At 37.7% G+C, this 27,834-nt stretch overlaps 2 protein-coding genes across 6 annotated transcripts in view; one reads left to right on the forward strand and one right to left on the reverse strand.

Moving 5' to 3' along the window:
- Positions 1 to 190: 190 nt before the first annotated feature.
- LOC122075675 lies at positions 191 to 6,772 on the reverse strand. Of its 2 annotated transcripts, none has more exons than XM_042640798.1 (6): positions 6,574 to 6,772; positions 3,850 to 4,141; positions 3,606 to 3,712; positions 2,995 to 3,127; positions 2,707 to 2,880; positions 191 to 657 (listed from the first exon to the last, which is right to left on the reverse strand). In XM_042640798.1, exons 2-6 carry the CDS (start codon positions 4,120 to 4,122, stop codon positions 370 to 372), a joined length of 975 nt encoding a protein of 324 aa, XP_042496732.1. In that variant the 5' UTR covers positions 4,123 to 4,141; positions 6,574 to 6,772; the 3' UTR covers positions 191 to 369. The 2 variants fall into 2 exon arrangements, with proteins under 2 accessions (XP_042496732.1, XP_042496731.1); XM_042640797.1 differs by having other exon boundaries at positions 2,707 to 2,901; positions 6,574 to 6,767.
- Positions 6,773 to 16,110: 9,338 nt separating this feature from the next.
- Positions 16,111 to 27,834, forward strand: part of LOC122076630 (methyl-CpG-binding domain-containing protein 9-like) — a 33,873-nt gene continuing 22,149 nt past the window's right edge. For 3 of the 4 annotated variants that reach the window (XR_006139546.1, XR_006139547.1, XM_042642037.1), the window contains exons 1-5: positions 16,113 to 16,879; positions 20,808 to 21,348; positions 21,517 to 22,656; positions 22,762 to 23,454; positions 24,989 to 25,294. Coding sequence is in view for 2 of the 4 variants with exons in the window: in XM_042642037.1 (XP_042497971.1) it covers positions 16,368 to 16,879; positions 20,808 to 21,348; positions 21,517 to 22,656; positions 22,762 to 23,454; positions 24,989 to 25,294 (3,192 nt within the window). In the remaining 2 variants the exon portion in view is untranslated. Of the gene's footprint in view, positions 16,880 to 20,807; positions 21,349 to 21,516; positions 22,657 to 22,761; positions 23,455 to 24,988; positions 25,295 to 27,834 lie in introns of all 4 variants that reach the window. The other variant, XM_042642038.1, reaches the window with a different exon arrangement.

Raw genomic sequence — 27,834 nt, forward strand, 5'->3', positions numbered from 1 at the left:
AAAAAAAGAAAGAAAGAAAGAAAGAAAGAAAGAAAGAAGAAGAAGAAGAAGAAATCGCTAACTGGTTGTGTGACCTGTGAACCAGCGCGGAGGCCAATAAGAGTGCTCCATTATGAATGGCAGTATTGATTAGCATATATACCTCATTTATATGGTTTCAGTGTATTAATGACCACAAATCAAAAAAGAGTAGGAAAATAACATATAACTTGAAACTAATCATACCAGGAAGAAGGAATTAGTTTCCAGTTCAGTACAATCCCCAACCAAATAGGATTTACAGGAAAAAATATTTGTAAAAATATACCAACAAAAGGAATTATGAGGGGAGAAAGAACAGCATACTCTACTGACATACACCATCTAGTGTTAGGAGCCCAACACAAGAAGACCCTCCCTGGCAATATTTGTAACACGCAGGACGGCTTGTGCACTTAAAGGAGAGAGTTTTGATTGACATAAGTGCTCCCAAGAACCCATTTCTGAATGCTCAGATTCTGCAGTTGGTGCAGAGATGTTGGATTTCTCATATACAGTTTGCAGTTCCAAAAGAAGACCGCGAGCAGCCTCCCTGGACTCTGGGAGCTGGTCACTGAGTTGAGATGCAGCTATTTGGATCAATTTATCGATCCCATAAGATTTAATTCCCTCAATCCCCTGCAGAAACACACAAGCTCAATGCACAAGTACAGGAAACTTTCAAAAAGCTAGCAAAAATCCAGGAACAAAATAATCAGCATCTACTCCAACAGTACAAATAAAACCTTATAGGACTGGTTGTGTCAATAGCGGTGCTTCATTTTAACCTTTCAGTCATTGAGCATGAAAAAAAAAAGGCGCACATCAGGTAGTCTCAATACTACCCTTCTTCAGGATGTATGATCCTCTTGCCACACGAGGACACATCTATGAGATCAACAGCGTTTAGTCCATGGGCACAGATTAGATCAGATGGTTCGCAATGCTGGAAAATGGCCCAATAGGATAAACTTAACTTTTAGTGACACAGGAAATTGGATCCCTCCCAGATGGACAGAAACCCAGGATAGCTGTTTCAGGACGACTACATTTATCATTATGATTGAAAAGTTGATTTAGATCTAAATGGTCTCCCTCAAGGTATCCCACTAGCTTCACAATCAAAAGCTCTGTCAAGATCTGCCAAACATAGACTAGGCATTAGTAAACTCATGCCAGTTTCCTCTACCACCTTATGTCTACCCTAACAAAAATAGGAACCAAAACAAACAAGAAATAAATAAGCTTGTCCTGATTTTCAATATAGGTAAGCCACAGAAAACTAAACCCCAAGTCTATAATCTCTGTGACAAAATGCCTGAAAGTAGATCCAGTGAAATTTGAGCAAACTAATAGACCAATGTATTAAGATTAGGATCAGAAAATCCCCGCCATGCCTTCACTACTGATCTCTGGGATTCTGTGCTACATAAGGAATATAAACTCAGTGAAATGTGGGATCAGCCAAATCATTAGCTGATGTATCTACAAGAATGGCTTCTCCAATACCTGACATGTACAGATAATCTTTTTATAAGATATTGCTCTAAATGTTGTCTCAGATTCTAGTCTCTTATTGTTCTTGCATCATATGTTTATACTGTAGTCTCTTTTATATCTGCTGCTTTAAATGCACCATAATTTTTTACATCAATTAAATTTTTATTTATATAAAACTAATCAGCATGATCACCAGTCAATGAGCAGGTTATGTTAGAAAGCGTGAAGTATTTTTTTCTCTGTTTTATCATGGAGGGTTGTTTTCAAGATGAAGAGTTCCTAAGGTGGTAAAGTCTCTATGGGGTCTTCACACACAGTAGACCTGAGTCCAGACCCATCTTCATCTATTAACAGCCAACTACTGAACCACTTTCGCATCAACGAGAATTTACACAAGACCCATCTTCATCTATTAACTCCACCTTGTTTTGAAGAAAAGAAGCTTCATTTCCGTAGCACATAAATAAATCACAAGTGTTCTAAAAACAGTTCGGTACACATCAAAGCTCTTGTCAATATACAATCTAAAATTTATGGTCATAACAGTCACTTCTGAACAACTTGATCCAGTTTTACAGTTATTTAACTTGAGAGGTTCCACGCTAGGGTTAACTAGATCTGAAGTCCCACCATGAGATCATAGCTTAACAAAATTATATATATATATATATATATATATTTTAAAGATTCAATGATAGCATCAGGCACTTTTTAGCATCCAGCACCATTAAAATTCCAAGGTGACCATTACAATCATAACTAGCATCTCCGACATATTTCATCATTAAATAAAGGAAAGTTATACTAAATATAAATGAGTTGAGAAAGATTATTGTGTATTTTTTATATACTCCAAACCTTATTTCCACAGATATTGCATTGCATCTGATTTTGTTATTCTAGAAAATAAAAAGGAAAGAAAACCCTCACACTCCCCAAAACATTTGCCAATAAATAAATTAATGAAATACACTGTTGAAATTTAAACAACACTAGTTTTCCTTTCATAACCATAATCCATGACAGCTAGAACTGGAATATTACCAATTTCCACAATAAATGATGATAAATCAGCAATCAAAATTCAAATGTTCCTGTCTATCAAAGCCTTAAAATTTTTGTTAAGTTTGAAAAAAAAAATGCAGAAACATCACCAATAAAAAAAAAAATAGAAACAGTGAGTCATACCAGCCTTGGCACACTTCGACAAAAGCACATTGATGTCTTTGCTCGTATTCGAGGATTCTTGTGCTTAAGATATGGTTGCAACTTTGGTAACAACAGAGAAGGGGAAACCCAAGTAGTCATTGCTACCAAGGCTCTCTCAGCAGCATCACAAACAAATCTTTTATCTTGTGAAGACTTGAGAAGAAGTTGAACAAGCTGAGCCAACACGTAATCATAATAGTACATCTTCGGTAAAACATGAAGCAGCATAATAATAAAGGGCTTTCAAAATTCAAAATGATAACCTACCAGAGGCTCAAGGGAATCAATTATATGATTGCTGTAAGCATTAAAAATGTCTTCAGATGTCATTATTGCAGTTTTACAGACAGCACTTCTTGGATTCTTCAAGGATTTCACAATTAATGAGATCACGTTGCCCCTGTCAATGATGGCATTGAATAGTACGTTTTAAAAAGTTAAAAAGGAAAATTATCCCTGCATGTCAAATAAAAATGATATGTAATAAATTAGTGTCACTCATTCCCAGACTTTGGTAAAACGTTCAGGCTGCCAGGGCATATGCTCAGCTTCGAGTCATGGGGGCAGCCACTTTGCGCAATAAGATGCCAAAGGTTAAGACAGACTCCAAACTCACCCCACCAGGACCCCACATATAGGTGGGACCAGCACTGGGTGGTGGCTCCTTTTTTTTTTCTCAATCTTTGGCATAAGCCCACACAAGTGCATTCTCAAAATTTCACATAGGTGCAAGAGCAATACGGTGATTACAACCCTATGAAACTTTACAGAACACCCCCATAAGCACACATGTCAAAGAAAGAAAGTAAATAGGGCATAAATGCTTAATGATTTTCTCACACAAATCATTATGTTAGCCATTTTTAACCAATACTCACAGCATCTCAAGCATTGCCTCCTTGTGATATATTGATAATCGGCGAACATTATTCAGTGCTTCACATACCAAAACCCAATCTTTGGAGTCTAGTCCTGCCAACAATGTCTAAAGAACAAGAGAAAATAAATCAAAATGTTAACCGATAAGTATCAGATCACCAAAGAAAATCATCAACAAGAACACCTTTGACACACTTCAGAAATTAGCAGAAAGTGAAGAAAATGGAAAAGAGCAACTAATACCTTGAGAATAGTATCTACATCTTCTAGATCGTTCAGATTTTCAGATTCTATGTACTCCAATTCTGACACACCTACTTCTGTTCCAGTATTCACAATTTCACATTCATTAATTGGTGCTGAGGCCAGTGAAATAGGAAATTTCTGCTGCCATTTGTCAAGATTTTCATTTCCATTCTCAATATAAGCCTTTTGAAAGCCCCCCTTACTAGAACTTTCATTTTTCTTCTCTGATCCCACCAGTGTATTGAGATCTCTGAGGGTGTTTCCCGACATCCCTGTTGAGCGTATCAGTCTGAAACAGAAGAGAAACAAATTCGAACATTTAGCTACACTAGAAAATAAAAATTAGACTGTCAAATCAATATATCTAGATAAGTGAATAGACACAATTATCAAGCATTACAGGCCACATAAATGCAAAAAGGTTCAGATGTGTTTGCACAAGACTAAGATTTATGTTGAGCACTGGGAAATTAAATGTCAGAAAGAACCATCAATTTCCACGGTGCGAAATTGCCTGACTAGATTGCTGCACACATGGATCTAGACTGTATATCAAGATCAATTCCAAACAGTTTCCGAATACTTTCCAAGACTTCTGTTCATGCTTTCTATCAAGAGTTCTCAATAGAGTTAAACATGCTTCCCTACTTGGTAGTAGTAGAAATAACAACTCACCCACACTCTACAAAGGGATCTTCCGCATGACTACAATGAGTCTATTATGCTACATCTAGTTATCTACCATCTGTAGCATAAAAATGAACCTGTCTTGCTACAGTTTGTGCCTTTCATCTTACCCAGCAAGCTAATTATGAGCCAAATCGCTTTTAATTAACTCATAGACTTCACGTTAACAAAGTCAACATGTGGCTGTAGCCTCTTCTTTTTTCTAGATAAGTTGGACTTAACACAGCATTCTAAATGCTGTCGTCAACACATATTTCAGTCCCTAGGAAAAGATGAATATATGGCATGGAAATTTGCAAAGTCGAGGGGGTAGTCAAGGTCCTTCCTATTTTCTTTTATTACTGAATTCTACCGATACGTACGAGGATCACATTCACAACTCACTTGCCCTCATTTCTAAACCCTAAATCCCTATTTCCACAACCCTAACCTATTTACCCTACTTAACAATGATGAGACCCCTTCCAGGTGGCAACTGTGATCTTGTTTCAATTTATGGTTTCCCTTCAATAAATACACCATAAACAATAATAAGTTGGTATCCTTTCCAGTATAATTCATTTTCATCTATGATCAGTTCCTAATCTGACCTTTCCCACAAATTCTTCTTCCTCTAAATTGACTAGCATCCCAAACCCACCCACCCCCTTCCATTTTATTTCATTCACAAGGCTTGTAGCCTGCTTAAGCACTGCTCATTGGAAGCCCCAAATCTACTTCATCTTAACCAAACTTCCTGAGAGAATAAATATTCAACATTTTATGCATTTAAACATTGATAAGGTTTTGAAATCTGGTGGTTTAACCTCTGCTTTCTATGCACAAGGTTGTGAATTTAAATCAAAGGTTTGTGGTGCCACTTAACCAAGAAGAGATCATAACATGAATCTAATACAAACTGATAAGACCTATTCACACAATAAGGCCATAAGACATGACACTAAAATGACATTACATTGACACAAGTTGTTTCGTAACTAGGTGTGACTGAAACAGGTTGGTAGAGGGGGTTCCAATTCAGGAAGTCAGTAGATACCAAGCCAAGTAGGTTCAAAAAGAGAGAAGTACCCAACATTCTCGTAATTCCTCTACAAACTATGGAGGATAATACTACAGTTCACTACATTTTGACCACTGTTAAGGACTCCAACGAAGCAGAGATTAGATTCACAATCTAGGTAAGAGTATACTCATACTGTCATTAACACTTTGCCAACTCCACGCGTAGTACAAATAAAGAACAGTAGGACAATAAAAAAGCTTTGCCTGAGATGTTTTTTCTTCGCTTGACCATCACTTGTTACTCAGCAATAAGAAACATCAGAAATCATTACAAACACAAATTACAAAACCCTGAATTTGTAAATGGCTACCATGCTGATGTAAGCATCAAACAGACTACATGCCTTCTCTAGTTTTAAAACAATAGAGAGAAGCAATTTGTCCTTTCTTCGGAGTTTGGGATGGCGAGAGGAGGACAAACAAAAACCAGGCAACAGGCTTCACACATTTTACAATTTCTTCAACACAACCAGAAAAATAAAAATAAAAAGTTCAGTTTCTCAGCCATGCCATGCCACTATAGACATAGATTTGGACGCGTAGGTGCTAGAGTGAATCAGCCGCCCCAGCAAGAGCAGCACCAGTCTTGAAGACATCCATAGGGCCCTTGATCCCTGACTTTGCTATGGCGGGAATTTACAGGCAATAACCGTTTTAGTATATATAATGTGACGGTACAATACATTACTGGTCACAGCACTGGAGGAATTGCAACAATAATAATTTAAAAAGAAACATTAGTCTCGCCTTACAAGTGTTTCCATTACAACAACCAAAAAGGAAGGGGGAACGAAGAAAGTTCAGAAACAGTGAGGATGAACAGTTAAGTGCAACAATAGATCTAAACATTGCAGTTATCAGATTTAGAACTCCAAAACCGGATCACTAACAAGTTCATTATAGAAAAAGAAGTAAAACAGATTAAGAGTAGCAGGAGAAACATAAACGGAAGAAGATGAGAGAATTACTTACCCAATGCAGAAGAGGCAATGGATCCGCTAAACAGCTAGAGGAATTATAGGATTAGCAGCGAGCATCGGAGATTCAGAGTGTCTCCCAAATCTGGTCACTGTTCTGAGTTTAGAGAGAGAGAGAGAGAGAGAGAGACGCTCTCTTGTCTTTGAGTGTGAATTTCTACAGTTCGTAACCAGCCGTTATGACTCATATGCGCGAGGCCGCCTTGATTCCCCGACCTTTGCGGTAGGCACGGGATTATTGCATATCTGCATGTGACCAAGATTTTTTCGTCTATTTTTATTCTCACCCGCAGGTGACTCACCCAATAATATTGTTAATTGGTTTGGTCTGATTTAAATGGATCGATTAGGTTCGAATCAATTATTGATCGGTTTGAAGCTCCCAAATCGATTACGATTATTAATGGATTTCATCTAATTGATTCCGGTTATAGGATTTATTATCGGTTTGGATTCGATTTGTTGTTAATTTTTTTGTTTTATGATTAATTATTGATTTAATTGATTCGGTTATTTACCTTAATAGTTTCATTGGGTTTAACGGTTTATCGGTTTGTGCTGTTCGAAATGATTTAGAACCAGCGAAAATCAAACCAATTACCCTTTCTAGGATATATATATATATATATATATATAATCAAACGATTTGATTTTGATAAACAGGTTCTCGTATTACTATTTCTTTCATAATTTACATAAATACCCCTATTATATTCCCTCCTTTCATATCATGAGGTCCTGTGCCACCTCACACTCGGGTATCCTTTTAAATATTATATTTCATAAAAAAAAGGCACGTAAATGTCCTTTTTTTTTTCTTTACCAAAAAAAATGTCTTTTTATTCTTCGCCCTTTCTTTATCTTTTCCTTTTGGAAGAGCGATCAAAACATTCGCCCATTAGGATACAGCTGGACACAATCATGTGTCTGATCTTGATTACTATATTTATTTCGATGGAAATAAAGAACCTTTGGCAAATGGGGAGAAATAGACAGATCAGACAAATAGTGACTCGGAGGTTAGCACGTCAATGGCTACATGAAGAATATTCTATACGGCCAACAAACTCTTAAATGCTTGTTTTGTCTTTGTCATTGGCTTGTTAAGCTTTTTTTTTTAATTGGGGAATTAAGAATTGGAAAAAAAAATATCCGATCCATATTTTTATGTGTCACTATGACTAGTGAAATAGATATATTATTTACCACTTGGTAGTATAAACAACTTGACTTTATCTCAATGGTCAAGTTTTAATCCAAAAAAAACAAGAAAAGTTATTAAAACTCCAATTAAAAGTTTTAGTAAAATTATCAAAATATCATTGACATATTTTGTAATTTTAGTTACTTCATCTACTCATTTTAAGCCTAGCAACTCATCATTGGAAATTTTTAGGGCTTCTCATTGACAACCAAAGATTGGCACTATTTACCCCTATCCTTCGTATACGTAGTAATGGTGGAGTACTCCATTTGCAGTTTATGGTTTATTCTCTGGAACCAAGGATATTACACAAGGGATATGTTGTAGGTGTGTACAAGAGTTATCCGGATATTGAAGAGTGAATGTTATTGGTTGGGTGATGCTATTAGTAGTCCACGATGCACTCAGTTGAGATTTGCAGTTTAAGAAAAGCTTGAAGTCCTCCGAGATGCAGAAGGAAGGGCAAACATGTCAAAAAAAAAAATGAAAATGGTGGGGAGGATAACTGTTTTGGGTAGTTTTGTAATATTTTTTTTGTTTTTTTTGTTTTGTCTTGTTTTGTTTTATTTTGTGTTTTGTTTTTGTTGTATTTGGCAGTTTTGTAATACTTTTTTTTGTTTTTTTTGTCTTGTTTTGTTTTATTTTATTTGTTTATTTATTTATTTGTTTTATTTTGTTGTATTTAAGTCAAATATTGTATATAGCGGTGTAACTTTGCCCTCTCGAGCCGAGCCCACATGGGCTGTGATTTTCAAGCCCAAGGCTGGACCAGAACTACGTTGAAGACTTGGGTTGAGCCTGGCACTGACCATCCTTGTCAAATGTTAATAAATATATTACTTAAAACAACAATTGTACAAAATCATTGTTCTTTGCTTCTTACTTCGTCTCTTGGCTTCAAGGTTATTTTCCGCCACTTGGTTCTCCTTTTTTTTCAAAACGATCATTACTCGTCGCCTCATCATTTATGTAGATGACCGCAACCTCATAGGTGTGCATCTTTTGTGTGTGTGTGTTGTAAACCCACCCTTATCATCATTCACCATCTTGGCAATTGCATCTTTCAAATCCCTAATGGAGTTCTCCCAGCCTGCAAAGCAAGGGAAGGTCCTCCCATTCACCGATTATAACTCTAAAACCCATAAAATGGTTGAATACTATATCCATGGCAAAGATACGAAACATGTCCTCTGATGCATCATCATCGTAAGTGCGTGCCATCTTTTGTGTTGCTCAATGACTACCCTTGAATAGGGGTAGTTACTAATATCATCTCTCTTTGTATACCTGTTAAACATTTCCATACAGTTGCACGAATTAAGATACAAAATTGAAAATAAAAACTTTGTTATTAACATATTATTTATCATTGTTATTTATTAATAGATATCTATGTAGTTTCCATTTGCCTTGTGATATTCTTTTGAGATCTTTGATGGGTATTCCTTTAATATTGGACACACTACTTATAATTTAGAGTGTGTAAATCGCAATGGAATTTTTGGATTATAGCCTTTTAAGGCCTACTGGAATATGAGTGTTTTGTAGATTATGTAGGAACATAGATATGCTACTGTGATAATATACTCTTATTGGATTGTAGCGTTGTTTTTTTCTTTTTTTTTCTGTATGTCATGTAATTTAATTTCCTCTCCCTGATGTTTGATTCATTGAGATTTTGTTTAAATTGGTCTTTATTCATCTTCTCTTGTACATTGACAAGTTTGGTACTTTGGTTTGTGGTTGCAAGGGTCAATTAGAGTCAGTTCGACTCAATATTGCCCTATCAAGGGCAATCAGTGCTGGGTTGCGCCTGAGTTGAGAAACCTCAGGGCTATATTGGCCTGAGCTAGCTAAATGGGCTCAGGGTTGAGCTGTGGTTTCAAAAAACTCAACTACGTTTCAGCCCAAATTGGATGGGTAGTTTGGTAGATAAAAACCCCAATTTTGAATAATCTTGTAATTTTCTCATAAAATAAGGTTACAATCTTGTTCAACAATATTTTTTCTTTAATCAAATGGATTTCTTATTGACAACACCCAATCATGAGTCAAATAATTTGTAATTTTACTTTTTTGCATTTTTAGTACAACACAATTTTTTTCCCCAATGTTAGGTTGCGTGCAGCCTGTGCCTTGACATAGGATTGTGTGAAATGACTGCACTACCCCCTTGAAATGAAAAAAATCTCATCTCCTAATGATGCCCTTACATGCGCACTCATTGGGCCTGTGCTTGTGTAGGTGTCACACAACCTAACAACAATCTCTTACCCTCAATTGAACTAGATTTTGAAATTTGACATGTGACAAATCTAAACCACATTCTAAATGTCCAATTTTGGAAATGGACATAGCTAGGGGTGTCAATCCTGAGCCTGCACCGGTAGGTCCGACCGAACCCGACTTGCATAAGGCCCGACTTGAATCGGCCCGTTTAATATATGTGTCGAGTTTTAGCCTGCCTATTTATTAAACGGGCATTCACGGTGCAAGCCACTAGCCCGTCGGGGGCCCGACCGACCTGACTCACTTAAGAAGCCATCTAGAACCGACTCATTTAGCCCGACTGGTCCAACCCCCTTAAAAAATGTCTAAATACTTATTTTACCACTAATACTACAAAATATGAGTAAAAACTATATAGAACTAAAATATCCACATTCTAAATGGGACATTCAATTGTTAAAAATAGTGTAATTCTTGCAACTTATATTACATTTTAAATACATTATTTCCTAGGATATATCATACTATCATACTAGATACTACTATATAAAAGTACGTACTCCCTGTCTTTGGTATGCTTTTTCAAAATGACAAAAAAACCATTTACATCTACCAAAAAAATTCCCAAATGACCAAAAAAACACCCGAAAAAATCCCCAAATGACCAAAATCCACTCAAAATTGAAAATGAAACAAATGTCATAATAAACTCTCTGTAATTCTCTCTCTCTCTCTCTCTCTCTCTCTCTAAAAGTGGAGGAGAAAGGAAGATAATGCAGTATTAAAAAGACATATAATTACAAACCCTAAACCCACTCATCCTCTCACCCCTAAGAATGGAAGATAAATCAAATAATAATAATAAAGTCTATAATTCTCACTCTCTCACTCTCTAAACGTGAAGGAGAAAGGGGGGAGAGTAGAGAGAGAAATAGAGAAAATTATGGTGAATGGGGATGGAATGAACAATTATGGAGAGAGACGTACCAACAAAAAAAAAATTAACAATAATAAACTCGTGGAGAGAGAAATATAGAGAATTATGGTGAATGGGGATGGAATGAACAATTATGGAGAGAGATATACCAACAAAAAAAGAAGTTAATAATAATAAATTCTCCATAATTCTCTATTTATCTCTCTCTCTTGAGAAATGAGAGAGTAATAATTAATTATAATTATTAATTAATTAAATATTAAAAGGGATTAAAAAAGGAATATAATATTCCTCTCTCTCTCTCAACGTGGAGGATAAAGGGGGAGAGTGGTGTATTAAAAAAACATATAATTATAATTATTAACTATTAAAAAATCATATAATTATAAACCAAACAAATGCACTATTATTCCTCCTTAAATCTCTCTCGCTCTCATTCATCGTCTTTGAAAAAAATGTAGAGCATAATGGGGGGAGATTCTTCATGACATTAAAAAGACAATTATGGAAAGAGATATATATATATATATAAAAAAAAAAAAGCTCCTAAAATCTCTCATTCCATTCCTTACAAAATATAAACGTGGAGGAAGGGGTATATTATCTCTATAATTTTATTTCTCTCACTCATTTCTCTAAACGTGGAGGAGAGAGGGGTGTAGTAATCATTAATTATAATTATTACATATTAAAGGGATAAAAAAAATAACCACAAAATTATAGTATGAAAAATTATGAAGAGATTTATTGCGCTATTATAATTATGGGAGAGGGATAGGTATACCGCCGATATCAAGTATGCTAACGGTTAACACCAATAGGAACACATGATGGAGTATCATTCAGGAAGGATATGAGGGTCATTTCATAAAAAAGAAAGAGAGAGATAGACACAATGGGTGCTAGCATACTTGATACCGGCGGCATACCAATATTTTTCCTATAATTATAAATCAAACAAATGCACTATTATTCCTCCTTAAATATCTTTCTCTCTCTCACTCATCATTTTTTGAAAAAACATTGAGCACAATGGGGAGAGATTCTCCAAAGAATTATGGAGAATATGGAGAGAATAAATAATTATGGAAATATTAAAAATGTAAATATGTTGAGAGATATAAAAAAAAAAAAAAAAACTCCTAAAATCTTTCCTTCCATCCCTTACAAAATCTAAACATGGAGGAAGGGGTATTTTCTCTCTATAATTATCTTTTTATCACTCATCTCTCTGAACGTGGAGGAGAAAGGGGTGGAGTAATCACTAATTAAAATTATTACGTATTAAAGGGATAAAAAAATAGCCACAAAATTATAGTCACATAATTATGGATAGATTTATTACATAAAAACGGTATCTTTCAATCAACTTTCATCAACTTTACAAGTTCTTACGCAATAAAATCCTTCTTTATATATATGACAGAGAGGACAAAAAATCAACTACAATATCCCACGATTTCTTAATTTTCTGTCTCTTACAACAATAGTTCAAAATATTTCAAATTCCTATTTATTTTTCTATTACAGTAGCACAAAAGTTCTCAACTTCAGCTTATTTTTCTCTCGGTTCACTGGCACTGCATTTCTCAATTTTAGATACTCCACATCCACAAGGTAGTATAATTCATCTAATCTCATATAATTCATTTAATCTGCAAGATAGAGCTCAGGTGGAAAAGTTGTTGCACTATATTATGAACAAATCTCCAGAATGTGTGGAAAGCGAACATGTTTTCACGTACACCACTTTGACTTGATCAATGATTAGTTTTTTCTTAATCAGTCTCCATAGTTTGTGATATTATGATTTATTAGTATTATTGTTATATGTTATGAGATAATTATTTGTGAAATTGATGTCATTCTCAATACTTCCGTAGAGGAAGACGAGACATATGTTTTTTATGTTTCATGTTCCCATCTCCTTTCTATTATAGGAATTGCACTATTTAGTATGTGGATTTTCTTTCTTGTATTCAGAATAATTAGGTTTAATTTTGTTTTTAGAAAATACAAACTTTGAAAAATCAATTCACCAAGCTTTTCAGAACTTACTTCAAATGGATTGACCCAATAATCTTGTCTTAATAAAATGTTTAATTAGGAGACTGCCACCACGTGCATTTGCACGTGTCTTTTTACTAGTATATATATAGGAAAAAAAATGAATGTTAGCAAGATACAACGGTATTAGGAATGCTAGCACCGATTGGCCGTTAGATTAGATATATCAAATCTATGCCATTGATTAAATATAGTGTGCATGTATCTATCTATGCCGCTCTTGCAACTCCTTTCCTTCCCCTTCTTCTTCCTCTATGTCTCTAGCTCTGGCTCTGGTTCAGATTCCCTCTCCCCCATTAATAATTAATTTAAATATGGGTATGTCTCCTCTTTGGGGACTCGTTATGTAATCGATTCATTGACCTTGTGCAACTTCGAAGAATTGCAAAAAGCTATTGAGTTCTTCAGTGAAGGTCATAGGATTAAGGGATATGTTTATCGCAGCAAGATTAATGGCGATGACGCTGCTATAGAAAGGATGAAAGGGGATGTCTCAAATGAGATGAATAGTCTAAAACAAATCAACCATTCCAATGTGATCATACTATTTGGGTTTTGTGTACATCAGGGGAGCACCTATCTTATTTATGAATTTGCAGAGAAGGGTTCCTTAAGCGATTGGCTTCACGAGAATAAGTATTAGAGTTCTTGCCCTCTTGGGTGGACGCAGGGAGTTCAAATTGCTTGGACTCGAATTTCAGAGTCAATATTGCAAAATTTGGATTGGTGAGAACTTTAGATGAGGAGAATCTTCATTTGTGCCGGAAATTCAGCTGCCCCATTAATAATTAATATATGTATATACCTTTTTTTTTTTTTTTTTTTTCATTCAAATGATAATCTCTTTTCCAACTCAATTGGAGTTGATTTGGAATTGGGTCTCTCTTGAATCAAAGAAATGGGAGAGAGATGGTGTCCTTGGCTCAGAAAAAGACTCGCTAGTCGATTATGGTAGCCAAGCTCAGTCAGCTTAGTATCCCACCCACATTGGATGAAGATTTCAATTTCTTCGACATATTCGGCTCTCATACCACCCACGCTTCTTCTTCTTCTTCTCCTTCGCCTTTCCTTGAAGTTGGAGAGCCATAAGTGATACATAGCTGATCCCACTCCTTTATGGGCCCTTTGCCTTGACTTTCAACTTCTAGACCCCTCCCCTTTGAGATCTTCGATGGAGAAAGCGTCGATTCCCAAAACTCTGATGGAGAGGTAGACAATGAATCGTTCCAGCAGCATTCGGTGGCATTCCATCATGACTGAAGCAGTGTTCTAGCTTGGCTTAAATTGTTAGGCCGAGGGTGGAGCTAGACTGAGGGGAGAGATAAGGTATAGCAACAGTGGATTGAAGGTTTAAACTTATTCTCTCAATCCAATGGTTATATTTAAGATTAACATATCCTACGGCTAATATCTCATTAGCATTCCTATACAACTCCTTGTTATATATATATAATTCCCTTGGATCTTGCTAAATGGGACATTCAATTGTTATCTATTGTTCAATTGTTAAAGACATGATTCCCTTGGTTTCGGAATTGTGAATGTTATCATCTAGTAGTTTAATCATTTAAAAAATGAATTTAGGGTAGGCATGTTTAGAGTCCGTTTATAATTAAATATGTCCATAGCCCGTTTAAAGGCCATATAAGGCCCGTTGAAGGTAACCCGATAAAAGCCCAACACCAACATGCCCGATTACAAACCGTACCATGCCCCCAAATCTAGGTCCGTTTAAGTGAACGAGAGTTCATAGTGCAAGGTTCTCACATCGCTAGGCTCGTTAGGCCCGACCAAGACTGGGCCGGCCCGATCGATTGACACCCCTAGACATAGCATATGTTCACGTGTTAGAATTTTGAAAAAGAACAGATAATAATATTTTGCCTTTTTTTTTTTGTTAATCAAAATCTCTTATTTGATTGGTTCACATTCGTTTCGATAAATAATTTCCACCAATTTGAACAAAAGAGACAAATATATATTTTACACAAAGAGTTGTTATTTTTATTTTTAATTAGTAACGATAATGTTAGCAGTCTTATTGGTTACAAAACTTGGTCTTAGGTATTGATACATGTATCGGTCTCATTTGATACCGATACAAATCAGCTGTATCAAACCACTTTTGCCCCTTTAGATACTGATACTTTGTTTTTTTGGACCACTTAGGATTATGTTAACATACAAGAATATTTTTGTATGTCCCTGGTCCGTGGATTTAGAATCTATTAAATGAAGAGAAAGAAAATTGATTATAAATTCACGAATCAAAGGAGTTCTCGTACATTATCGTACGTGAACCTGATCCTTTCTCTATCCACTTATATATCAATACCACCACAATTATTTTAACATCGTATTATATTGGGCACAACAATTAAAAGTTACTTATTTTTATAAAAAAAAGAAAAAGAAAAACTTAAGCCAACTTTTATTATTATTTTATTTCACATCGAATATTCTCATTTCGACGACTACCAAATACGTTATTATTTCGATAAATTCGTTGAATTATTTGCCGATTCAGATTGGAATCGATCGTAATTGATTCCTGTTCCATTTCTACCAAAAGAAAACAAAAGATTCCGGTACTATTTCCGATTAATTCAGGCCGATTCTGACTGACTTGGATAGAATCGGCGCCGATTCCGTTTGTTGAAAACTCGAAATGTTTGTTAGAGTCGGCTGGCGATGGGCCCAGATTCCAAGAAAAGGACCTCTTCCAGCTGCCCTTTTGTGTGCCTCGTCCTCTGTTCGTACGTTGCCGTATCGGACGATTCCAAAATCCAAACGGAGGCAGAGGCGGTGGGCCTAATCGGGACTCCTTAGTCCTGATCCCATTTGATCTTCTCTGAAGGTCAACACATCCAACAGCTGAAATCATTCATCTGCGACTCTATTTCAAAATCAGATGAAACCGTACAGCCATTACCCACATTTATCCAATCAAGGGTATTTACGTCATTAAAACGCCAAATCTCTTTTTTATCTGAATATTTTCTCATTATTGCCCCTTCTTGTTGTTAATTCACTACGAAACAGAGGTTCTTGGTTCGGAAACCGCTTTTGGGTCTTTTGGACTTTTTTGCTTTTTCCTTTTTCTCTTCCCGATTTTACTTCTTTTGCTTCCATCTCGTTCCGCTTTTACGTTTGTGCTGTTCAGTCGATCGGTCGAAGTCTGAAACGGAAACAAATTTGTCCTCTCAATCTCGACCTTCGAATTTGTTGTCCGTTCTTCACATTTTTTAGCAGTATTTTGGGAAGAATCGAAGGTTTTTTTTTTTTTTTTTTCAAGTTTAGAGATGCTACGAAGAGCAGCGAAGGGTCAGTCGGAATCCAAATCCCTTCTTTAATGGAGTTCAAGGATTCAAGGAGCAGCAGCAGCACCTGCGATGCCAAACTAGAGATCCGTCCGGTGCTCCTCAGCATCGATCTCAATGAGATTCCTTCGTCTTCCTCTCTTGAATCCCCTTCACAAGCTCTTGACGCTTATGCTTTCGTTCGCAATTTCCATGATAACCCAACCCCTGCTTCTGGTGCTGCGGCGGAGTTGCCTGGAGAGGTCCGTTGTGGCTCGACTTGCAGTGCATGCGGGCGTCCTGAGGTTAGGGGTAGCGTCGTGGTCTGCGATGGGTGCGAGCGCGGGTTTCACCTCAGCTGCGCTGGGATGCGAGGACGCCAGGCTATCATGCTCGAGGAATGGATGTGTGGTGATTGTGCGAGGAAAGGAGGTGGGAGTGAGCGCTGGCCTTTGGGAGCGGTTCGTTCGGGCTTCAAGCGAAGTGGTGTTAGGCTTTTGGATATCAATGCGTCCCCACCGAGTGAGGGGGAGGGCGAAGGAAGCGACGACTTCCAGAATTTCAGGTACGTGCTTTCAGCATTTTTATTACTATACTTGTACTTCTAGTTGTTGTAATGTAGTTCGGCTCCAGAGGGAGAAATTTTTTTATTTCCCCCTTGGATAGTTGATTTCGGTGATGGGAATTGGGTTTGGCTTTCGCCAAAAGAAAAAAAAGAGAGGGAACATGGTTAAAAAATCACGAGTATGGCAGCATGGAGGACGACGCCTTTGAGGTGGCGTGATGGTTTACAGTTCTTGGACGGTTAGCAGTTATTGGCTCGAATAATCAGCACTAGTTGCATGTCAACTATTAGTGAACCTGTAATCGCTATTCTTTGGTAGTGGAATTTTCTGAAACATCTTCTATTCATACCTCTATCAATAATTTGGTTGTATATTCCAGCTGCTGGAATGCCCTCAACATCTGTGTAGTTGTCAGAGGAATGGATACTACGATATCAATTGCATTACCCAGGTTCAGCCCTTAACGCCTCAAGGCATTTGAGCTGTGATAAACTTTCTCTATCTTGATTGGCTAGCAGTTCAATGGTAGGTTGTTCATGGGTGAAGATGAAGGGTTTTAACTAGGTCTAGTACCTTGAACTTTATTAACTTTGCAAACATGCATCTAGCCATGATGTTTGCTTTGAATGGGTTATGTTCTGTTTTTGTACTTTTCCCTCTCCTCTGAGAAAGGGAAATAGTGTACCATCCAGGTCTAGAAGGTTCATTTTCCATGTTCTACAAATTTTCAGTGCATCGGAAGCACGGAGGGACAGTTTAAGGTGCTTGAGCTTCCACTTAAGAGCTTAATCAACTCTTCAAGATCAAATGATACTCCTTAAAAGAAAAAAGTTTAACTTTGATAATCTTGCTGAACCTATGCTAATTTGGTTTGGGTGTACTCATGCTTTTGATATTTTACATTTTGTTAATCTATTATGTGGGATTCAAGTACTAATTGGCTTTGATATGGGTTGACCTGAAGTGACGTTATGAAGATCCTTCAATTTCAGGAGGTGTTAATTTGGGGCTTAGTGGAAAATAATCCTTGATTCGCACAGTTGAATGGTAGGTTAAGAATCTAAATTACTGTCACACCTGAGTTTCTTAGATGAGAAACCATGGATGAACTTGTAGTCTCCTGTGGGGGCTAAATGCAGGCTAACCCTATGTTTTTCCAAGGACATGAAATGATGAGGGGATAGTCGCTCTCTTACCAACCTAGGGTCTACTTGCAATGCGCTTTCATTACATATATTTAAAAAAATGCAAGTCCTAAAGCCTATCCCAAGATAGGGTATTTATTTATTTTTATGGTGAGACATGGAAAACAGGAAATTATAGGGGTAAAAGCAATGCTCAAGATCTGAGAAATAAATAGATCAAAATGTAGGAAAGTTAACTAGAAGTTGATAAAAACCGATATAAGATAAGGAGAAAGAATGTGGGAGAGAGGGCCTTTGTCTTGGGGTGTGTGGTAAAGGTGGATAGGAGGTAGCCGAGTTGGCAAGGGACCTTCGCCTCAGGAAGCATGTGGTTCTAAGTTCGACTCCTCTCACTTTCTTGGGCCACTCACACGGGGGTCTTTAGTGCTCTTCACTGCTTTTAGTGAAAGTTGAATGGTTCTCATTCAACCCTAGTATGACCTGGTCCATGCGGTTGTGGGGTTAGTATGGGCCCTCGGTACTAGTTAGGACGAAGGCTTGGATACCCGTTGTTAGCTAAAAGGAAAAAAAAAAAAAAAAAAGGTTCTCTTGCCCAAAGCATTGTGGCAAGCTTGATTGCTTTGGTCCCACAATCATGTGCTATATACAAGGAATAATAATATAACCTTATAAAAAGCAAACCTGTCTTGGATTTAAGCTTACTAGTCTAGGCCTTTTTAGCTAAGGCTTCTTAGTAATATTGATAGCTGACACATGGCCCGTTGTCCCATTAACTATTAACTTATTATTGTTATTATTTATTATTTTGTGTAAGCAATTCAAAAGATTAAACCACTGTTAATTTATACATTGACGCTGCCCTTCCCTAATAGTTCAAGATTTTAGGTGAAACGGTAGCAAAAAATGGTATCAAGCAGGGAGGTCCAGTGTTCAACTATTGGGAAGTACATCGGAAGAGTTTTTTTCTGATATTTATGATACCATTTTCGCTACTGCTTCGCATAAAAGCACGAATTGTTAGGGAAGAGCTGCGCCAATGTATGCATCAACACTCCCCCGTACATGCAAGCGAAGATGCCATAGTCCTTGGACCGTAATCATGAGGCACTTCCTTTGTGTGGCACCGAGGGAGAAGATGGGGGCGATGGCGTGCTGACAAAGGTAATTAGGTGATGGGGATTGATCCTCTGGGTAAGCTGGAGGAGGGGGTTACAATGAAGGTGACAGCAATCGAGACCGACAAAATCACAGTTGTCAACAGGTTGCAGAGAAGAAAAGCGGTTGGGACCAATGGGTAAAGGCTGTGTTTGGACCAATGGTAGGGAAGGCAAAACTTTTTTGTGTTCATGTGGAGAACCAAAAGGAGGCTCTCGGCAGCAGTTAGAAATTCGTATTCGATGCCGGTGATGGCCTCAACTCTTGGAGCGAGCATCATGATGGGTGTGAGGAGCATGTTGGGAGATGGCAGCCTGCTGGTCAAGGGAAATGGGGGGGGGGGAGGAAGACAGAGTTGGAAACTATAGATTGCAAGAGAACAAGAGGAGATGGGAGAAGATGAGAGTAGGAAGAAGAAGAAGAGGAGAGAGATGGTGGCAGAAAGTTGTGGGAGAGAATAGACTTTTCTCCCCTTTATTGATTCAATTAGCCAATAATAAAAGGGAAATTACATGCTTACTTATCATGCTAACATAAGGTAGCTAAAAGAGGTAGAAAGGTCAATAAGTAAAAGACTATACAAAGGGCAGGTTAGAGAGATACATGTAGAGGAAGGGAGGTTGATGGTTGCAGAGCGAGGGGAGCACTTGGTGGGTGTGTGACCAAAGGATTTGCAGAACTGGCAGTGAGGAGGGGGCCACTCAAAACTAAACTCTTGCTTGGATGAAAATCCTTTGTCAATCGATCTTCTTAGTTCTCCCATCGGAATACATTGGTTTCCCAAGTCAGAATGGATGGTACTAAGGCCATCTGCACACCAGTAGTGGAGTGACAGGCCCAGAAGAGTGATATAAAGAGTAATGGAACTCAAGTCAATGCAGTGCAGTTGGACTTACCGATCTCATTGGCATAAAAAGATAGGTTTCCAACCAACGTTCCACGGACTCCTTCAAGGTCAGGTACTTTATTGTCTTCATCAGAGAACTTGAAAATGAAAAAAGCAATGATCCATTTGGTAGGTATTCATGACTCCACTTAGCTTCGATTGTTTAATTAGGGAGAGCTTGACAATATTAAGGAGTTCTGCCATTTCAGAGCTTCAATGTTGAGTGAGCCTACTGGGCAGTGGGCAATCTTAGAGGTTCCAACTATAGAGGGGGGACAAAATGGAGGGGACACTCTCCCCCATATTCGGTCGGACAGGACTGACTAAAAGAGAACTCCACGCCATACCACCCTGAGGAGGGGTGGTGGGTTGGCAGGGCCAGGGAAAGGGATGGGGGAGTTCGAGGGGGAAGCTGAAGGCCTGGGTGGTGGCTGCACCACACCAGGAAAGTCTGCCATGGTGGCAGGGAAGGGAGGCGGGGGTCACTATGTGGTTGTTTGATTTGGCTTTCTGAGCGTCTAACTCCACGCCATACCACCCTGATTATGTTTGTTTGTCTTTTTCCATGCTTTTCTCTTTTTTCCCCTTGGTAAATTTTATATTGTCCACATGTTTTAGTGCATGGAATTGCTCATATATTTGTGATTGCATGTTTTGTGGTGTTGGTCAGTATAGTGATGATGTTGCTTGAAATGATAAGTTACCATATATGTTTACTAGTTATGTTCTTCTGGCTTGTAGAATGCAAACACTGGGTGAAAGTTCTTTCACTGGCATCCCATGTAGTGCCCAAAGGACAAATTCAAACTCATGGCATATGGAAAATGGATTTGATAAACAGAAGGAAGGAGCATTCACGCGTACAGTCAACTTGAGTCCCAAAGATGTTGTGCACCACTGTGTGGATATGAGTAGAAGTTGGGTGGAGGTTGATTTGAACTCCACTCTTAAGGGAGGACTTAGTAGTTATAATAATATGGCAGTTACATGTCATCTTGGCCTGCTATCCAACTGCAATTCAATTGGCACAGAGGATAGAAGTGATTGTTATGCTACAGTGCAGAAAGGGTTGTATAATCGCAGAAGGAGAAAAGAAACTGCAAGACTTTCACGGACCATTAGTTTCTCAGAAAGTCAAGAACCCTTAAAGAGAAGTTATGTTGGGGAGCCTTCTTCAGATGTTGAGGTCATGGAAACTCCGTCTTGCAGCTTAGGGAATAGTGTTAGAGTTACAGAGGCTGTGCCAGAGAGAAATGGTGGTAATGGGGTTAAGCAACCTAAGGTTAGTATTATTGTCTATGTGATTTTTTTTCATATGATGTTCTCCCTCTTAGTTTTCAGTTTTATTCTCATGATCTTTGAGATCTTCTTGATATTGCTCCATGTGTTGCGTAGTTTCTTTCAGCTTTCTTTTTATCCTGATTGTTCCTGATGTTGCATGCTTTTGCAGGACGGATTTCCAATCCAGTTTGGAGATTTCTTTGTAGTCAGTGTGGGGGAGGTTGATGGTCGACCATCATACCATGACACTAGCCAGATCTGGCCTGTTGGTTATCAATCGTGTTGGCATGATAAGATTACAGGATCTCTTTTTACTTGTGAAGTGTTGGATGGTGGTAATTTTGGACCTTTTTTCAAGGTCACAAGACGTCCATGCTCCGAGGTGCACATTCCTATTGGGTCAACTATCCTCTCGAGGCCAAATCTTGGCAGGTCTAATTCTAACTTCGAAGTAGAATGTGATGATCCTTCTACCTTTGATATATCATACGGTAATGATGACAATATTCAGTTGATTCTATCGGATCCTTGCCCTCCACTTCTGGAAAATATCTATTTATCATGTTTTAGAAGTTGTTTGAGTGAAACTTCTGCTTTTCAATCAATGGGTAGTTTGACACCCCAATTTAGTTGCCTTCCAGAAAAACCTGGTGAGTGCTTACCCAAGAATTCAGGGGTGAGTGATCAAATCGGAGAGTTCTCAGTAGAGGGGAGCTCTACCTCATCAGTATGGGGGATGGTGTCTCAGACTCTTCTTGGTGTTTGCCGTGATGTCTTCAAGCGGATTGGCACTTTTCAGTTTTTATGCAAGCATGATTTGGATGGGGCATTCCCACCAGGTTTGGATGCTGCAGATGCGAATACTAATGATGTTTCTGGTTCATTAGCGAAATTTTGCTATTTGTCTGGCCCTGTTGACATCCCACGAGTGACTTGTAGTGATACTGAGCTTGAGTCTTTGTGCATTGTGCTAGCAAAATGGTTAGACCAGGATAGGTTTGGACTAGATATGGAATTTGTCCAGGAAATCATAGAACTGCTTCCTGGAGTTCACACCTGTTCACAGTATGAATTTTTGAAAAAGAGGAGTTGCTATTCTACATCTCATACTGTTGGAAGTGGGCTTCTTGCTAAAAGGAAGAATGAAGCAATAGGAGAGGAAGTAGAAGCTTTGGATGGTTCATGTAGGGAATATAAAAGATCCAGGAAGCAGGATGTGGTTCGAGGTCCTGAGACAAGTAACCACTGTCCACCTGGCAAACTTTTGAGCTCAAGGCTTCCTGCAGAGCTTGTGGGTGATGTTCTTCAGGTATTTGTCCACCATTATCTAGTGTCATGAGAAACTCAGACATTAAGTCATATTAATCTATTTGGTAGGCTCTGTGGTCTTACTAATAATTGTTTATCTGTTCAGGTATGGGAATTATTGTGGCGTTTTCATGAGATTTTGGGTCTAAAGGAACCATTAACGCTAGATGAACTTGAGGAGGAACTTATAAATCCATGGCTTGATGGCTCTAATTTTGTTGAGAATTTTGAAAAAGAAGTTCAAGAATCTAGAGAATTAACTTCCCACAAAAGTTGTGGTACAAGTGGCTATACCTTATCTCTGAGCAATGAATCAGATCATATGGTTCATGTGGAAAACCCACATGCTTTCATTAAAATGGAGACAGGATCAATGAAGGAAGCAGCGCAAGCTAGGCTAGCATCCCGTACATACAGCAGATGCACTGGGGTAGCTTTGACAAAGGCTCATAGCTCACTTCTCAAGGTGCTTATTGGTGAGCTGCTGTCCAAGGTTGCTCCTCTCATAGATCCCAATTTTGATGCTGGAGAGTCGAAATCAAGACGGGGAAGAAAGAAAGATGTAGATACCTCAGGTCCTATGAAAAAAATAAAGATTAATATGCTACCTATTAATGAACTCACTTGGCCAGAATTAGCTCGGAGATACATTTTAGCTCTCTCTTCAATGGATGCTAACCTTGACTCTTCAGAGATAACTACTCGGGAAGGTGCAAAAGTGTTTCGCTGCTTACAGGGCGATGGTGGGGTGCTTTGTGGTTCACTCACTGGAGTAGCTGGAATGGAAGCAGATGCATTGGTAAAATTGGGTTACGACTTCTCTTGTACTCTGTTTGGTTTCAAATATTTTCAATTTTTAGATTATAAAGCCTTTCCTTTAGTATGACAGTTTTCATTTGATTTGCCATTTCTCCAAACCCTTCAGTGACACGCATAGTTGTCACGGCGCCAAGGCAAACCAAGGCGGTGGAGGGTTGTCTAAGTGCTTAGGCGAGAAGGCGCCCGCCTTAAGGCTAATAAGGCGATCAATTGTTATTTTTTATTTTCCCTTTTTTCTAACATTATTTAGTAAACTATCTATACCTTGTATCATAAAAAATCAAGATTAAGCAACATCAAGTCATTAAAAATCAACATTTAGCCATATTAAATCACAAAAAATTAACAATAAGTCATATTAAGTTATAAAAAATCAAAATTTAGAGAAATGCTCTGGTTCTATAATAAGTTTGACTAGTCAAATGATATTATTTTTACATGAGACTTTTTGTATTAGTTATAATATAAAACCAGCTTTCCAACAAGTCTAAGATTACTTAAATCTGAATTGTAATGACAAAGTTATGCTCAGGTCAAACTTATTTTTAAGTGCGTGAATGCTGTTAAAATCGCTTGAATGAAGATAATTTTATGGATATCAAAACAAAAAATTATTTTACAGGACTTTTGGTTTTTAACAATGTTTTAACATGATAGAATTTATAAAATTTTCATAATTGAGAAAAACTCCAGCATTTAAAAGTTGAAAATGGCCCCTATAACCAAAATCCAGTTTTTCTTCTTGGACTGGGGGTTGACTTTTTATCCTTTTGGAATTTGATTTATAAACTATTTTTATTGGATTCAAATAGGAGGTATTTGCTTATTTATGAATAATATCTTAAGTACATGAAGCATTTACTTAAATGATATTTAGCATAAATAAGTGCCAAAACACAAGGCGGCATGTAGTGCAATAAGGCGACTATCGCCTAGGCCCCAGGAAAACCGCCTGGGCGTCTAGTTGGCGACGCCTTGACAACTATGGTGACATGTACTTGCGATAGTCTCCTTTCTTGTCATATGGCATTCTTCTTTCTTTATGAAGAGAAGGTTGTGAATGCTCAAATTCTGCTGCAAAGTGCCAACAAGAATCCATAGAGTAGTGACCACTTGGTCTTTTCTTTCTTGTTGCATTTAATCCATGCACAAAACAATGACTCCTGCCCATATATTCACTTCCTATTCACATATATTGAATTTATTGTTTTATGTTTCTGGATCTGTCACTTTTTATTTCTTCTGTTTTTTCCAGTTTATGTTCCAATGCCCCCTTGTGTCGTTATGTTCTTTCATAGTGTCTTATCTGGTTAGATTTCAAACTGATGGAAATATGAAATCATCGGTTATTGGTTGTGCATGCTCGCTTAACCCATACTTTTCTCACATTTTAAAGTATTCCATATTTGATACTGAACTGTTTCTCCATTCATAACAACTCTAAACATTGAGATTAACTGTAAGGTATACCAGTTGTGATAATGAATAGAAGTGCTAATTTATGTGCCTCTCAGCTGCTTGCAGAGGCTACAAAACGCATTTGTGGTTCTGTGAAGAGAGAAAATGATGTGCGGGCTATGGACTGCAAAGATTCTGATGCTACAGGTGCCACTGAAACAATTTCTGTAAATGATGGTAATATTCCTGAATGGGCAGAGACGCTGAAACCTGTGAGAAAGCTCCCTACAAACGTGGGAACCAGGATTAGAAAGTGCATCTATGATGCTTTGGAGAAAGGTCCTCCGGAGTGGGCAAAGAAAATCTTGGAGCATTCCATTAGTAAAGAAGTTTACAAGGGGAACGCATCAGGTCCTACAAAGGTGCATTTTGACTGTATTCTGGATATGTATATATATATATATGTATATATATTTTGTATGTGTTATTTGTAAAGCACATTACTTCCATTCCAGTTTGGCATATTAAGTTAACTGGTTCTTGTATACTGATTGTCTTTTTGGGGTCCTGAAATTGATTGCTCTGCATCCTCCACTGTGTTTTTCTGGAGTTTCCTATGAATTTTTCAGCTTTGTAGCTCTAATCCTTGTGCTAATTATATTATTAGATGCTATGTCCACCTTGTCCAGTTCAGATGAAGGCCGACTTTTCCTATTAAAAAGATCTTGATCTGTTCAGAAGGGAGGCTTATTTGTCTGCATGGGGCCACTGGTCATAGTGTTATGCAGCATATGCATGATCTGAAGCGTAGATTTATTTTTATCAATTGCCTAAACCAAATACTGGTCAATGTTTGTGACTTTCTGGACAAATAGGTGGAGCCCTAGACTCTGAATCTGGTGTATGCTTCTAGGATTGAATCCTGCCTTCACCTGGGGGGGGGTTGAGGGATGTGTGTGTGTGTGTGTGTGTGTTGGGGCCTTTTTGGGGGGGGGGGGGGGGAGGGGGGGACGGTTGGTGAAGTATAAACATACACCTAAAAAAGAACAAAAAAAGGGTTCCTATCTTCTGTTTGGTCTTCTTAAATGTGATTGCAGTTTAGTTATGATTGTTCCGTCGATTTTGAACTTCCGTCAGATCATGTCAAAAAACCATTTCTGATGCTGATCTTCTCTGGGCGTAAGCCTTAGTTGGGGCAGGCCTGCATATGGCTGAGCCTAATCCATATTTGTATGTAAAAGGTTAAGATGACCTGGCCCAAATTTAAAAAATTAAAATAAATAACATATTAGCTTAAGCTCATTGCAAATGTGCAATTAGGATGGTATGAGGACCCATACCCAAGCCCAGGCCTATATTTGATAATTTGGCTAACTGGCCAACTCATGTTGGGTAAGGGTGGGTTAGTGTGAGTGGGTCCATTCAGGTGAGGTGCACTTGGTTGAGGATTGCCAATAAGGTGAATAGGTTGATGAGCTGTATTGTGAGATTGCATCTGTGGGATTTAGTCCCTCATTGCTAACAAAATTCATATGTTTATCTGTGCTTTTTAAGCATTTCTTTTATGCACTCATCTTTTGATGTGACTTATGATATTTCTATTTCAAATACTTCCTTTGAATAGAGAGTGGAGCATTTAGTTACCTTCAAAAGTGGGCATCATGGTAACAAAATAGATTTCTTCCTAATTAGAAGATCTGATAGATTGTTATGTAAGGACTGCAAGGTTATAATGGGGGAGAGCCTATCCACACACATGGATTAGTAGTCATGGATATGTGCATCACTACACAGAATTGTAAGAAAGGTGAGCTTATTTGTCCTAGGATAAAGTGGTGGAGTTTAAAAGGAGATGCTTTGAAAATCAGTTACTGATAAAGTGGTCAAACAAGGAAAATGAGACTTTGAGGGAGACACTAATGCGATGCGGAATGAGACGAGTACTTGTATTAAAAAAATTCTTAAAGATGACCCAGGCGAGTCGAAAGGAAAACATCATTCCTCTAAGGAGACTTGGAGGTGGAATGATGAGGTTCAAGCAACCATTAAGACTAAAAATCTAGTTTTAAGACATGGCAAAAGACTAAGGATGTATAGGATCTACAAAGTTATAAAATTTCCAGAATGAAGCTAAAGATTGTGGGAAAAGCAAGGGCAAAGAAATAGAAGAGCTTTATAGTAATCTAAGCACAAAGGAAGGGGAAAAATAAAATGAGGGAAATGAATAGTAGAGATCTCGATATGTTAGATCTATTAAAAGTGAAGATGGTAAAGTATTAATAAGGGATGAGGACATTAAGGAGAGATGTAAAATTAATTTCTGCTGCATACTAAATAGAGACACATTCCGAGTGATAGTTTCCTAGAAGAGTGCATTTCCCATCAAGACATTACATATTGTAGATATTTATGAAAAATCTGGGTGTAAGTAAAAGAAGCCTTTAAGGAGGATGAAAGTAGGCAAGACACAAGGCTCATATAAGGTTCTAGCAGAAGTGTGGAAGAGCTTAGAAATCTGTGGTTTATCTTGGCTAACCAAACTGTTTAATAAGATTATGAGCTCAAAGAAAATGCCAGATGAATGGAGGAGAAGCATTGTGGTTCCGATTTACAAAAATAAAGAAACTACTATTACGTAGAACGAATTTTGTTTTATGTTAGATTTATTGCAAGAAGGATCTTTTATGGTATTTATTGACCTAGAAAAAACTTATGACATAGTCCGTAGAGAGTTAATTTGGCAAGTGCTGGAGAAGAAAAATGTTTCAAGTAAATATGTGGACATAATTTAAGATATTTGTGATGGTGTAGTGACTAATATAAGAACTGTGGGGGTCAAAGTAGTGAATTCACAATTACAATTGGGTTACATCAAGGGTCAGCTTTTAGCTCCTATTTGTTTACACTTATCATAGATGAATTAACTAGAGACATTCAAGATGAGGTTCCTTGGTCTATGCTT

Source organism: Macadamia integrifolia, chromosome 4 (genome assembly GCF_013358625.1).
Source record: "Macadamia integrifolia cultivar HAES 741 chromosome 4, SCU_Mint_v3, whole genome shotgun sequence".
Classification (NCBI taxonomy): domain Eukaryota; kingdom Viridiplantae; phylum Streptophyta; class Magnoliopsida; order Proteales; family Proteaceae; genus Macadamia; species Macadamia integrifolia.

Bases quoted from the DNA above. Each gene is read 5' to 3' on its own strand.
- LOC122075675 (XM_042640797.1), bottom strand. From the start codon at position 4,122: ATGTCGGGAAACACCCTCAGAGATCTCAATACACTGGTGGGATCAGAG. The intron at 3,713-3,849 runs GTATTAGTTGCT...CTTGTTCTTTAG, and splicing joins ATGTAGATACTATTCTCAAG to ACATTGTTGGCAGGACTAGA. The intron at 658-2,706 runs GTATGACTCACT...GTGTTTCTGCAG, and splicing joins GTCGAAGTGTGCCAAGGCTG to GGGATTGAGGGAATTAAATC.